At 33.1% G+C, this 16,079-nt stretch overlaps 1 protein-coding gene across 3 annotated transcripts in view; it reads left to right on the top strand.

The window, feature by feature from the left end:
* The window catches only part of LOC119830890 (calmodulin-binding transcription activator 2), a 165,092-nt gene that overhangs the window by 110,950 nt on the left and 38,063 nt on the right, over positions 1-16,079 (top strand). For all 3 annotated transcript variants that reach the window (XM_038354076.1, XM_038354075.1, XM_038354077.1), the window contains exon 5: positions 7,287-7,422. In XM_038354076.1, coding sequence (XP_038210004.1) covers positions 7,303-7,422 — 120 coding nt within the window. In that variant the 5' untranslated portion in view covers positions 7,287-7,302. The remainder of the gene's footprint in view (positions 1-7,286; positions 7,423-16,079) is intronic.

Raw genomic sequence — 16,079 nt, 5'->3', positions numbered from 1 at the left:
GAATGCTTACAATTTCTCGAAAAAACTGACGTCATGTCAGCTACATAAACATCTTGGGTCCATTCCACTGTTGCATAACGCCAACCAATTATACTGTAAACAGACAAGTGGTGGAAGACCTTCGCAAATTTATAGGAACTCGATCTAACTCCGCAAACTTTATAATTATCATTTTTTTGTATTGCAACCGCAGCACGAATGCAATTATTGGTGTCAGTGGATTTGAGTTCCATTTTCGTGATCACAAAGTTTCCACCGAAATTTTGAAGTTAAAATGCACTTGATGGCTCGGCCGATTACTTTTAACCCAATAAATGTATGGAAGTAAGCGATTACTGATTTGAAGGAACGAGTTTCCAACTGCAATTTAGTTTAAAGAGCTTTCGGTATGTTTTAAATAGACATGCTATTTTATTTTGGGGATATAATAGCTCTTAATGCTTTCCGTGTTTTCATGATACGGGTTAATTTTTATAAGTTTAGGCTCTTTCTTTTTAATCGTTATTTTTTCGTTTAAAGAATTAAGTTAATAATTCGTCTGGATGCGGATGTTATGAAAAAATTGCAACAAAATAAAAAAAAAAACAAGTAAACTCCACGTCTAGAAATTAAAAACTTTTATTATTTTTATTTCCTGGTCACGGGGAGACTGGACCACGCTCGCTGTAAAGTGTTCGAAACGTCGGCTAATAATATAATGAATAAATCGCGTTTAACATCCGTTAAAAAGTTTTTAATGTCTAAATGTATAATACTCGCGTAAAATCAAACACAAGAAAATACTAAACTCAACGTCTATTTCAACTCGCATGAGTTGAAACAAGTTACCAGTTCGCACGACAGGACATCGTCGCTCGGGTCAGCTAGTTAAACAAATGACATACATTTAAGAAACACAAGAACTCGAATCTGTCAGCACAAAAGCGTCGCCCTGCTGATGCCATAAACCTACACAACCGTACGCCATGCGTGCTACCCCGGCAATAAAATCAAAAAAGGCCAAACTTGTGATAATTAAACTGTACAAAAATGCCGGCGTTTCGTGTGCGGCTCGCATAATTTACTCCATACCGATTGAGATATTTATTCAGTATTTTACAAGTTCCACGGCTATACTCTGTAATTTCAACGTTTTTAAACGATAAATGCTGAGCCGAAATGCGAAATTGTTAGGAATCAAGGATTTATTGGTGTTTGATCATGCGATTATAGCGTTTCGCATGCTTAGCTAAGTTTTTGTTAATGTTCTCGACGGCCTCATTAGTTTCAGTATTTGCATTTTCCATATTACGCCTGGGTTCGGCTGCGGCCATAAATCACTACCCGAAATTTATTGGGTCACGTATTACGCATCTCTTTTAATGTAGCAAGATTATTTGCAACTATTCGTTAGTATTATAATACAACAAACGTTCTTTAAAATTGTGATAACAGTCATATAGTGTTGAAGCATAACATATCTATCTCTTCACTGGCCGAAAAAACTGGTTATAGAAAACTTCCAAGTGTCATTTTATACAATACAAAATAAACAATTTTGCAATTTTTAACTTATCAATATCTGCTATGTATGCAGCACTATAACTTTGATATTCGATCACAATTGGATCTGCAATGAATTAAGAAGATGTATTTATAAAATATAAGCAAATAAGTAAGTACATAGCAAAAAGAAGAATGTAAGAAACAGGAATGTTAAATTATTGAATTTAAGAACATCAGTATTAGTAATTAAACACAAATCACAACGAAGCGAAATTCCGTTAAATATTTAAAAATCGAACGTCGATTTGGTTCCGCGTTAAAATTTAAAAACCGAATTCTATTTTCAAATGGTCGTTGTCGTTTATTTTCCCACAGAAGCAGTTGTATCTCGAGTGAGCACGGATCAGTACAAGCCGGGTTAATCTCTGCGCGCCAAACAAATAGGAGCTCGTAAAGACGTCTCACCGAGCCATTCATCAAGTGCGAACTTTGATTTTTTTACAATCGCCCCGATTTTGAACCGCTTTTTCAATATTTTTAGGGCTTATTTTTGAATCCGTGGTTGTCGCAGTGACGGCAGGTGCTAACGATAGTGACACAGATTTTGGTTTGGTCATAAAAATATGTGGAAAAGGATCGAAAAATTGATGCGGAAATATAAAAATATCGACGAGACACAAATGCCGGCGGATAAAATATTTTTACTAAATGTAAAAGTGAGATAACTTAAATCATAAATGATAGCTTTTTGTATCAATATATTCATTATTTTAATATTTATATTTCTTCAATTGTATTTTGTAGGGAGCATATCTTATGTTATGATCTTATTGGCGGACTTAGGCAATACGTAGCTGCCTACGAATAGTCACAAATGCTACAGCGTCTACGACTTACGGCCTACGAAATTCATGGAGCGCATAAAAATATGAACTACATGTTTTTGTATGAATAACTTTACTACCAAACAGATCTGTAATTTTGTATATACCCTAATAATTCTGAGTTAGGAACTGTTTTAGCTTACTGAGAGGACAACAAGGAACGAAAAATATAAGGCGAATTATAAGTATTATATTATATTAAGAATAAAAGCAATGATGTAGCATTTATCATAATTGTAGTACCATATTCCTGATGTTATTACTTCAAATCAAAACAATAACCTACCGTGTAAAATTCTAACAGATACCTACAGTCTACACGTCCATTCTATGCTTGCGTCCATCCAAACCACCAATACATTTCGGCACCAATAAACACAGAACCATTGTCTATTCGCTTAGTAACCGTAATAACATGGAACAATCAGTCATCCACTACACGCGCCATATAGCATCCACTACGCAATATTTTCCTCTATGTCGTTAAAACTGAATGCGCGTCAGATACATGGCTTTCGCCGACTAATAAATCGCGTATTGAACGTATAAATCAAGCCAATGTTAGTTTTTTTTACGATGCGTCAATGGACGTTTGTTGGCTATAATTGCATTCTTGCTTTAAATTTTTATTCATGCTTACCCGAGACTCGAACGAGATGTGTTTAATTGCAGTTTAGACAATTGACGTGCTGAGGAATTAGAACTGGACAAAGCTCTCTGTGAGAAAATGAAACTTTGCCCCTTTTAATAAATCTGAAAATTGTGTGTGCTACAGCGGGGCTGAAATTATGGACACTCCAAGGAAATACCTATCCTTACCTCTGCTTATAGCTCAATTGAACGCCCACAAGAATCGTTAAACGTAATTTTATCAGCTATAACTTAATACGTCGAATAAAAATGAACTCTAACCATTAAGTAATAGAGGTAACATTAGTCTGGTCAATTTCACCCGGTCTTTTGGCAACCGTGCTTCGTTTAGTGTGATGCACACGATTAGCTGTGAAACGCAAGCGAAATTAATGAGAAATATTATTGGTAATTGGCTCACGAGCGAGGATAATCGAATTATTTTGTTAGGAGTTGGCTGTAATGGAACATGTATGGCATAACGTGGTAATTCACGTTAGTTCCTCTAAATAGATTTGAGCGTTGAAGAAAATTGTACATTTGGTGATGGGAAAACTGTGCGCTAAAATTTGTTAAAATGTAGGTTTATTTCATTTTAAATTTACTTTATTATTTACTATTTCTATTTCTTACCTAGCACTTACATATGGGCAACCAACCATAGATAAAAGTATTTTTTTTTGCTCACCTTACGCAAAGCATATGGTATTCTGGAAGAGATCGCTACCTGTCGATAAGACCGCCATTTAAACAAGTTTTTCTTTTATTCTATGTAAAGAACATACTCTGTTTCTTTATCTTTTGTGTGTGCAATAAAGTATTAAATAAATGTATTAAAGGTAACCATATAATTTAGATAAAAAAACAAAGGCTACGAGCAACTAAAGTTAAGGAGTTTTCTTTAAACAACTGTAATCCTTCCATATCGCATTCTGCTATAATTTACGATAGCTCATGTGATGTTGGAATATTTGCAGTTTCATGTGTCACACAAACACGGCACTACCAAACCCTCTTTGAGATAGTTGTGGACGGTAATTCCCATTGACAGGTGTGTCGTTCAAATTATGTTAGATCGTGGCAGCAGTAAGTACTATCTATACTTTATTTTAAATACTTTTCTGGGGCACAAATTGCGTATATCTTTTTATAGCTTTTCGCCCGCGGCTTCGTACACGTCAAAGGAAAACCCGCGTAGTTATCATTTCCGTAGGTATTCCGGCATAAAACCTATGTCCTTTCTCAGCTCTAAAACTATCTTCGTACAATTCATCCAAGACAGATAGACAGAGAAACTTTTACTCTCATTATTTTATATGGGATGTCGTTAGTTGTTTGTCAATTGACAAAGATTACGAATAGGCGTTTGGTTTGACAATAGTTGGGTAACCATGGATGGTTTGTTTCACATTACGAAGTACGAGAACGCTTTTGGTTGGTTAGGTCGATGTAGATTCAAAAATTAAGACCGTTTCCATTTCATCTGTAGTTTATAAAAAACTAGCTGCGCCCCGTGGTTTCACCTGCGTAAGTCCGTATCGCGTAGGAATATCGGGATAAAATGTTACCTATGTACTGAAAGCCTGCTATGACCAAATTTAAATGGTTTAGTTCTGACAATTAATAGGCGGTCTAGTTTATTATAGAAAATAATTATTATAAGTTAAGTCATCATTCGATGTTGACCTTTTGACTTTTATATAAATACTAGCTGCGGTCCGCGCAAGTCACCTGCGTAAGTCTGTATCCCTTTGGTATATCGGGATAAAAGGTTGCCTATGTGTTATTCCCGTTGTCCATCTATCTACGTACCAAATTTCATTGCAATCAGTTCATTAGTTTTTGCGTGAAAGAGCAAGAAACACACACACATCCTTACAAACTTTCGCATTTATAATATTAGCAGGAAGGATGTCATGTGTTATTAAGAGTAAAGAGCTCGCCGAAGATTGCCATAATGAACAGCTAATTTTATGCAAACAGAATGTCCTTTCTAAACATAAAAACCTTATACACGCTTATCCAACTACTATTTATCATGTAAGCCAATCTATTAAGAACCACGCATGTAATATAAAAACCGAATCTGTTATATAACGATACAGCGATAGCATCTACATAACGTTACATAGGTAGACCTCTAATGACCACGACCCATTTCCAGCCAAGGGGATTCCTCTCTATTAATGGATGATATGTTACTTTGCGCGATCGTATTTTTCAGGGCTTTATAGCTTAAATTAATCGCGTGTTATGTTTAAAAGCTGGGCTTAGCGGTTAGCGTTACTGAATGGGATTTGTTTACGGTGACTGAAAAATTAAATTCTCTAGAATGATTTTCGAATTGCGTTTAAAGTTAATAAGAGTATTTTCTTGTGTTTGATTTTACGCGAGTATTAGAGATATTCAGTCTCCCTGTGACCTCCCTCGCTGTACTTCAAATCGTTGGGTTAAATTATATGATGAATAAATCGCGTTTAAAGTCCGTTAAAAGGTCTTAATTTCTAAAAGTATCAGATCGAGGTTTAGAGGAACGGTCTTAGGTATAAGGCAAAAAGTCATGTCGTTTATATTAAACAATCTTTTTTTGTTACTTATGCAGCATAATATAATATTTTAGGATTAAAATAGTATTAATTATAATAACATAAATATAATAAGAAATAGTTATTTACGGTAGTTTTTTTTGTTTTCATAATTTAAATTAATTTAATAACGAGATGCACTTTCGTTATAACACGTTATCAAATGTATTATCTCACTTGCTCTTATATTTGATATACATAGAAGGTTATTTAACGCTGACAATCCTAATCAGGACAAGATCATGAAAATGTTCTAATCACCTATCCTTGATCAGTGTCTTTCAAGTGGGTCAAAATGGAGGTTATGTACGCAAAGATACAGGTGAAGCTAAAAAAATTAAATCGAATCATGAATCGCTTGTTAATTGTGTATTAGTTGTATATCGACTTTATTTTATAAACGTACACATATTGTAAGCGTTAAAATTTTATTAGAATAACTTAAAATCCTATAAATGTTTTCGGAAAGTGAATTTCTGAAAGTAGGATGGATAAGGATGGGAGTGCTAAGATTTTCTAATCTGCTCGAGCCATCTGATCTCGACCTAAATAGAAAACTAAGCTTTGTGATTTTACAGTCTTTTCTAGACGGTTTTTTTCATTATTAAAATTTCCAATTGGACTAGAATATCATATTATGACATATAGTTTGTACTAAAAGAGAGAATTAACTTTATAATTAACTTTATAACGAAAAGAAAATTTTTTCTTTGAATAAAAAACTTGTATGTATATGTAAGAATCTAACAAATAGTGTAAAGCTGAAGAGTTTGCTTGTATGACCGCGCTAGTCTTGGGTACCACTGAAATGACCTCAAAAATTATAGTTATGCTCCACCAATATATACTTTATAATAGCAACGTAATATCGACTTATCATTTCCCTTATAAATGATATAGTTGTCTCGTGGTTACAAAACCTAATACTATAATCAATAAAAACCAGGAAACTTTAAAGCTAAATTAGCTAACCGACACATACAGATGGATCCCATCGCTCCCCGTTTTGATTTGGCGTCGTTTCAGCCCGTATCAGTTAGATTGTGAATTTTTCTAGAACATTCGTTGCCAACTCCATTCCGTTATAATCCAGTTGGTCGTGCGAACCTTTGTTTTCTGAATGACCTGATGTTTGGAATCCGATTAGGCCTTTTGGATTATATTTGGACTGAATTATTTTTGTATTGCCGTTTCGTTATATGTGGTTGTGGACTTAGTATTATTGTATACGCCAAAGTTTACATTCATATAATTTGTTTGAGCTTATAATTGATGTATGAGTGTACTAAATTTTATAGTTCATTTTGTGGTATTAAATCTCTCGTATGTAATCTTATATCTGAATTGAAGATTAGTTTTAAATAACCATTCAAATATTGGATATCTTTCGTCATATTACAAATTGATTTCCTGAGATACATATTCTTGATAATAAATAAGATTTAAATGATAACAAATAAGATGACTGCTGCGTGTGAATGAGATTTTTTTTTACTTTTGACACGTGTCTAGAAGTGATAAGACCTTACGCTTCATTGTATTTTCGGTCAACATATTAACCACGGTGTCTATAATTTGGACGCAACACTTACGAAAACATCAATAAGTCTCAAAAATCTTTAAATAAAGACCTATTTAAAGACCTAATACTAAAAGAGGTTACCTTGTTGCACTCAGCAATTACATAGATTCTTTTTTATAGGCCAAAAAGCGGTTCAATGCTGCTCTACAGTCGTAAGAAGGTCCGGTACAGGCGTGACGGCTACTGCTGGAAGAAGCGGAAAGACGGAAAGACCACCCGAGAAGACCATATGAAGCTGAAGGTTCAAGGGACAGAGGTAAGATATAAAATCAGTATTTACGGATAACGTTTTTTGTAATATAACAAACTGTTTACATTAGTTCATTTTCTGAACTTATAAATACCCGTTCCAAAATATATTCATAATTTCATCTATAATAAACATTGAATACACAATATAGAATTACTTAAACAAAACACGATATTAATTAACTGATATTATTACCCCAATGAGAGTCTTTCTAGCGCAATAATCAGATTTTAACAATTAAACTACGTCAATCGATATCACACGATATTTTGTCGATATCTTTGTCATCCTTAATATTATTTTTGACGTAGCAACACAACGTCAATGCTAATTAGTATAATAAATGCAAAAGTGTGTTTGTTTGTATCTTTCATGTCACGACAAGGCGATTTTATAAGGAGTTAGGAGCTAGTTCTTGCCGCGGTGAAACGTCTCATTCCCAAGTGAATTCTTGCGAAGCCGCAGAAGGAAGCTAGTAAAAAAAATTGTATATATAATTTTATAGAATATAGAGTAGTAGGGACCCTACCTAGAAAGTTAAAAGAAATGTCAGGAGAACTCGTTGTTCCTTAACTTAAAGTAGTTTATTTACATGACAATTTTCATACATAGTTTGATAACAAGACAATTATTAACACTTTATTTACCATTTGAATTACTACCTTAATATTACATGACAGAGTTCATATTACATCAACTAACAACGATATATCGCAAACAAATATAGCGAGTTCATATCAAGCAGCATAATCGTGTTATAACGTTCTTTATGTATGTAAATCAGAACATCAACACCCATATCCACGGCGCACCTGTTTGCGGACTGTCGGTGCTCGTTCGCAATTCCTTTTTATCTTATATTACGTTCTAGTACGCTTTATATTGCTGGTTTTGTTATGAAATCACGTGAAAAGGTGAATGATGATTATTGACGTTCATAATTAATTTTAACAAAAATTTAATCAACTTCAAAACCACTCAAAAGCGAAAAAAGAATTTATATAATAGCTGTAAGCGCTACCCACTCATCTCAATTCATTCATCATTTGAAATCGGTACCTACGGTAAGGTAGCTCCGCTGTGACATGAACAGAAAACCGAACAAATGAATAAACACACTTTCGCATTAATAATATAAGTAATGATTTAATTTTTAGTTTTATAGCATTGAAATGCTTTATAAATGAGAAGTTTTTGAAAGAGTGGGGTGTTCGTGGGGTGCCCCTTAGGCACATGAAACCGAAAGAGTAGAAGAAATTCGATTACTGTGGCAGGATCACGGGTGGCCGAGAGGCTAGGCGTTGCTACGGTTAGGCAAGGTTCGAATCCTGCCTCGTGATCAAATTTTTTCTATTCTTTCAAAAACTTCTCATAAGTAATGATTTCAAGAGAAATAAGGTCAGCTTATGGGCCGCTACGTGTGTTTATAGAAGGGAAATTGTGTACTATACAAAACTTTTAGCCATATTTTAGCAAGTCACACATATAAATATTAATGTATTTTAAATATCCCACACTATTCAATTTGACTACATCATAAATTTAATTTTAAATTATTACAATACATTCTATCGTATATAAGTACATTATTTATACATTTATAAAACACAATGTAATACAAAGCTCAACAAACAACCCAATTCCATTTTATATAATTAATTGTTTGTTGCGTATTTCTCGCACAATTAAGATAGCCTTTCTGACTGACGTAAGCTCTAAACGTTAGGAGAAGTTTCGAGAAGCCTTATAAGTCAAAGCTTAAACGCAACTCAATAACCGTCGCAGGGGATTTCACAGTTATTCCCTTTGACCAGTGAAATATCAGTGAAATTCGGAACGATCTCGAAGAAATGTTTTAGATGTTTTCTTTAACTGAATTCTTCGGTTATTCGCACGGTCCCTTGCGGTTTGCGATAGTTTGAATCGCTTTGAGATATATGAAGGTAATTTTTAAATAGAATATAAAGTAAGTAGTATATCTATATATGTCAGTTTTCTGGCCGCGTCTAATATCTTCCATCACATTCTTATCATGGTATTGATAATAACGTGAAATTTTTACTTTTTTTACCTGACATTCTAACCTCTTTTATTCTTCTGTTTTTTCTAAATTGAACATGATATTATCGCAATCCAATTATAATGCCCTAAATTATAAGGAAAATAAAAAATAATTTTATAATCGAAAGTTAGTTAAAACAGATGTAGTTAAAAATTAGTCTAAATGAATGTAGCTTGTCGCATGTTGACTAATAGTATATATTTACTAAAACGATTAAAAAATGGTTGTCTGTAAAGTCGGTTTTACGGGCGAAGATTTTACGTGACAACGTCTTTTTCTCGGCAGAATATTTATTGATATGAATATTATTAAATTGCACAATAGAAACAAGGAATTGAATGAAAATAAGAATTGCACAAATTTTAACTATAGAAGATATATTTTGTTTACTAAAAAGACAGAGACAGAGACACAAGCACGCGCCGATTCAATGCGCCTAATTCTCTAGTGCTGCGCGCGCAGCGGACCGATCATAGTTCGGTGACTCATCGTAACGTTACCGGGCGTTACACTTTTTCATGAATGCCTCCGAGCCGCAACCTAATTTAAGACGTTGTCACGTCAAAATCTATACAGACGAAAAACAAGTAAGAATACATTTAATACAAATAGAAATGTTTATAAACAATTGAGAAGGGTCTGGGAAAATCGTTGTAAAAACAACTACATGATATATAAATGGCCTTTCAACTCAATCAAAACAGTTTTATTTTCTTTTCACTACCGTTTATTTTTATATTATTTGTTAATATAAATGTGAAAATTAATATGGATTATATTTTAATGAAATACTTTGATTGCTTTCGAGGCCGAAAGGACCACGTATCTTTAAATTTTACCAATATTATAAGATCGAACGTGTGTTTGTTTGGTTATCTTTAATTCCCGTGGCAACGGCGTGTTAATCGTAACAGACGCAAGCATCATATCATTATTATAGAGAGGAGAGAGAAGAGGAAATTGGGGATAGAAAACTAGACAGTAATATTGGCTACTTGCCTATGTCTACGCGATCGAAGCCGCGGGCATAAAGCTATTATTTAAAAATGTACAAACAAAATCTCATTTCTGTCATTAATAGAACATATTTTTCAGCTAAGGAATCCCTTAATTTTAAATCAGGTATTAGTCTCGTGTTTACAATTCTTCCTTTGTTTGTGTGCTCGTTTAATTATGATATCTGTGTGTTTGCATATTTCAACGTCCGTTCGTTTATTTTACCCCTTTTTAATATTTAGATGGGAATTGGGATGTTATGTTTTAATAGGAATATTAATGCGAATGATGTTTTTTTATTTGAAATGGAGAGTTATCTCTTTGGGTTTACCTTTTTTACACGCTTTTTATTTTGTACTAGCTTTTGGGCCGTGGCCGCGCACGCGTTATTTCGGGGTAGCTTAGTCGATGTTATTATACATATAAACCTTCCTCTCGAATAACCCTATCTATTAAAAGAAACCCCATCAAAATTCGTTGCTTAGCTTTAAAGATTTAAGCAAATATAGGGACATAGAATGCGACTTGTTTTATACTATGTAGTGATACTGTGTAAGGGATATTACATTTCATTTCAAAATAAATATAAAAATACAAGATTAAATTACTTATTAGTCTTGGTCTAATTGAAATCACACTATCACATTAGCCGTATTATAAATGTAAAAGTTTGTTTGTTTGGATGTTTATCCGTCAATCACCCTGTAACTACTGAACAGATTTTAATAAAAATTGGTATACAGACAGGGTATGAGCTGACTTAAGTGATAGGATTTTTATCCCGATCAAATGCTCCCTTGGGATAAAACAGGAATCTTGATATCCATGTGTGAATTCCGGTTAGCATCTGAAATATCTTGACGTATTCTACGGTTAAAATATCACAGTAATAACAAAAAATCTAAAAAAAAATTGTAATCGTTACCTATTCATAAATATACAAACACAATTTACACTAAAATAACAGATATTCCTAGCCCAGTTACCTTTATTAGCATGCCGCGCATTAAAAATGCAATAAATTTAGTCCACAATTAGTGACTGTAACAAAAATTCCATTACCGCCCACTCCACACAAACTGTTGACCAGATTCCGATTGGAGCTGATGAATAAACAAATGAAACACCACCAATTAAGTTTTGGGAGTCCCACTAATTGGAACGTCACGTTATTCAGCCGTGTTTCGATTATTGATTGATTCTTCCCCTTTTTTCGTAGCCGTATTATAATTTAATGAAAGATGCAACGGCTAATGAACTTTTATGACGCTGTGAGTTTGCGTCTCTTGTGACATTATCTTAGTATTACGCACACTGTCCTATATTTTTGTGTGAATCTCGCTTGGGTTATGAATGTACATTTTTAATTTTAAACATTATTTCATGTTTTATAGAACATTTTTTACCTTTTCTGTTATACGTTTACCAACAATTGAGATAATTCAATCGTTAAGTCGAGGTTAATATAAATTAAAACGAATAGATACAAGATAGTCATTGTCTATAATAGCATTTTTAACACGAGTGTCTTTACTTCTCTTTTCACCGACCTTTACACCGTATAAATAATCAACTGAGCCACAAATCCTGCCAAATACCGCCGAACAAATACTAATAAATGCTGCATTACAAAGTAAAATCCCGGTGAATGCTACAATTTTAATCACCACCTGAAATCTTGTTCACGCGAAATGTTAAAGGTGCAATTTTAAATCTAAATGTTATGCACAATGCGAAAACCGCTTAACGCCAGTCGAGGACGTAAGCAACAATTAAAAATAACAGAGAAATATACGGGAAAAAACTCATTTTGTACAATTCTTGAACTTGTAAAATGTAGCTATAGATATACAGAGCTAAGCCCGACCGTATAGATTCATTATTCACTGAATGATTACACATTTAGCCCCTTGTTGGCCTTATTGGTACTCGGATAAAAAGCTTATTTTGAAGATAATGTGTTTTGAGTTAAATTTGACTGAAATTAGTGAGTTTTGCGTGAAAGAGTAACAAACATTCATAATTATATAACATCAAATGATAATTTGTACATATTATAAATATGTAGAAGTACAAATTTCTTCTATACTTATAATATTAAACTAAAGAGTTTGCTTCAATGCATAAAAAATCCTGAACCTATGTCCAAAACGCTCCCAAGTCTGAATATCATTGTTATCATTGCTATATACGCGAAGCTGGGGTGGATCGCTAATTAAATATAAAAAAAGGGAATAGATAGCTTGATTCTGATATACTTTTTTCATTCCCGTGGGAATTACCTTTGCCTGCACGGGCAAAATACTACGGAGTATATTTATATGCTCAGTATTATTAAACTCAATATTAAATAAGTAAATATTATAATGAGTATTATAATATTAAGTATCAGATCGGTAAATAAGTGATTAAACTATTGCTGTCTCTTTCACATTAACGTTAAATGATCTGATATAAAAGAAATAGTGTTATGATAAAAGATTGTAAAAAGCGAATAAGCAAATTTTACTTTTCAAACGTGTGTGTGTCTGTTACCGAAAAACATCTACAAATTAGAACGTAACATTGATTGATAGATAGACAGCATGTTGTAGGAAATTTTTTCGGAGAAATTTTGTATGTGAATTCTTATAATGGATGTTGCTGGTTAGTTTAGCTGTTGCTGGTTTAACGAATACAGTAACCTAACGGTTGGCAGGTGGAGCTTTTTTTTAATATGTAGATTAAATAAATATTTTATTGTGTTCTAAGTAAAATAATATGCGGAGCAAATTCAATTATCTATTAAAATGAATTCTTCGCTTGCTTTAATGTTTGGTATTCTTTTTATTAAAAGCCGCCTATTACAGAGGTCCTAATGGGATGTTTTTTTTCTTCATTTGTAATAAAGGCACAAAACGAAGTAGGTAATTTTATAGATCTTTGCTGTTTCGCAAACATTGGGACATATTCAATTTAGAGTAATCGTGTGACGTCAGCCTACACGTATATACAAGTAAATCCACAAAGATAAGACATATTAAAGTATCATCGTGTGACGGCCATATAATTCACACCGCGCTTTCTATGCTATCATAGAGCACGCCATTGTTTTGTTTCGGTTTTGGAGTAATGCCAATTAAAGTTCGGTGAAAGTGGATAGCAGATGGCGGTATTACGATATATTATACATATGTATTTTTTATATGTTATATGTATTATATGTTATATGTATTTTTTTATTCATTGATATTTATTATATGACATAGAAAGATTCGTAAATGATGCAAAGTTATTCAAGTTTCTCCGTACATCATAAGCCAACGACCGGTGCATATGTTTTTTAATTATTTCAACTTTTAATGCGGGTAGATATAAACTTTGAGTCACGAGCTACATCGGTAACCTTGCTGGTCATGAATATAATATTTGTCAATTTTTTACCTGTTAGAAACACAGGTTAAGCGGGTTAAAATGTAATTAAGTCGTCCTAAAATAGTTTTTCAATGCGACTGCTTTTTTTGTTTTAATTTTTATACTCGACTCTCTCTGGGTTTTCCACTGATTGTTGGTCTTTGTTTTTGATAGGAAATTGTTGTCATTTGGTACCATTTTAGAAACAATAATTTTTTGCTATAGCATTTGTTAATATTAAATCAATAAACTTTGGCATCACATCTTCTTTCTTATTGATATAAAGATTTTAATGTACAATAACCCTAAGTTAATGATAAATTGTAGTTCGTTTACATTGATACGCTCGATACAAATTGCTATAGGCCCATGGAAGATGCATTAAGTATTTTTATCTATGCAGATATTTATTGTACCGCATTTAATGCATTAAAAAATTTGTACTAAGAAGTTAGTCTAGTATACGTCATAGAGTACAATATAAATAGTTTATTTTTAAAGTAAATTTAAAAAATGCAATGTCGAAGATATTTAATTCATTATAGATGTTACTAATCTCACTTAGCTTCTTCTATAATTATATAAAAAATTCAGTTCTTGCTGCCGCTTATGACTTGTACGCAACGCGCAACGTTTGTTTATGGGCCAAAGGACTCAGGTGGCGGCAAACTGTGCCTTGTTGTCACGGCCTCTAAGATAACAAGAATGACGTACAATTTCTAATGTATTGGAATAAGCGAAAGTTCTTGAGTTGTATTTCGAAAATGGAATATTTTATAGTCGTTCACACCATTAACATGACAGTTATATTAAAATTCAATTATAATACATGTATATTAAATTATAGTATATTGATGAAGTCCAAAAAAGTTAGGGAGTCATTATGAAAACTAAAAATTTAAGACGATTCAAAAATGAACTTCACAAATATTAAATAAGAGGTTCGAGAGTAATTATCGCTACCGCTTATGACTTGCACGCAACACGCAACGATGTTTATGGGCCAAAGGACTCAGGTGGCGGTATACTGCACCTTGTGTTGTCACGGCGTGTAAGATAACAGGAGTGACGTATAATTTCTATTGTATTAGAAATAAGGGAAAGTAAATTTAGAAATCAAAAACTTTTAAACGGATTTTAAACGCGATTTATTCTTTATATTATTAGCCCGACGTATCGAACACTTTACAGCGAGCGTGGTCACGGGGAGACTGAAAATACTAGGGAATGTAAATGTTATTTATGCGCTGCGAAACAGATTCGGCATCAATTAGAAAACTATCTTAAACTCAAATTTAAGCATTTATTCACTAACTAGACTTCTTGTAGAAATCTCACCGCATATGAAATTTACACTGCATAAATGTGAATTAATAAAGTTACGCAAAGGATCTATGAATCTATGATATTGATATTTGAATGAGTTTATGCGAGTCTTACATATTAAAGACTTTTTAAAGGATTTTAAACGCGATTTATTCATTATATTATTAACCCGACGTTTCGAACACTTTACAGCGTGCGAGGTCACTTGATCGTGGTCTCCCCGTGTCTAATAAAATGAATAAATCGCGTTTAAAATCCGTTAAAAGGGCTGTAATTTCTAAATGTATGTCGATGTCTAATAATTTTAACGAAAGTTAATTTGTGACTGCTACATAGAGTTATTTTGCTTAACCTCTTTCCTTCTCAAGCTGTTATATTTCTATCCCCATATAATGCATAATGTACCATATAAGGAAAATGAAACAAAAAAAAAAATGTTTGTTTACTCTTCATTATGACGTTTGGCGTTGACGTTTATAAATAAAATATCACGTGCAGAAACACAAAATGGAAATAACATAATGAAACGAATGGTTAACACCCCAATCACTGTTTATCTACATTTAATAAAACAGTTTAAACGTAAATTAAACATGCGTTCATTTCGCAGACGAGAATATAATTTGTTCGTTATCGTGAATGATTATTATGGCGGCCAATTATTTTATTGGATCAAATAATTCTGCCTTTACGTATATATGCCAGCTGCAGAGACTAATTGTTAGGGTGAAATGACCGAGGCTGGATTCCGAATGGCCGTTTCCTGAGTTATACCCCCATACGAAATGCACCCTTTAAAATAATTTGATTTTTCATTCATATCGGAATTTTTATTGCGCTCTGCTCCTGGCGGCTCGATTTCATGAATTTTACATCCTTCGTATTG

This window comes from Zerene cesonia, chromosome 12 (assembly GCF_012273895.1).
Source record: "Zerene cesonia ecotype Mississippi chromosome 12, Zerene_cesonia_1.1, whole genome shotgun sequence".
In the NCBI taxonomy this organism is placed as follows: domain Eukaryota; kingdom Metazoa; phylum Arthropoda; class Insecta; order Lepidoptera; family Pieridae; genus Zerene; species Zerene cesonia.
This window is presented reverse-complemented; position numbering and strand designations above follow the sequence as displayed.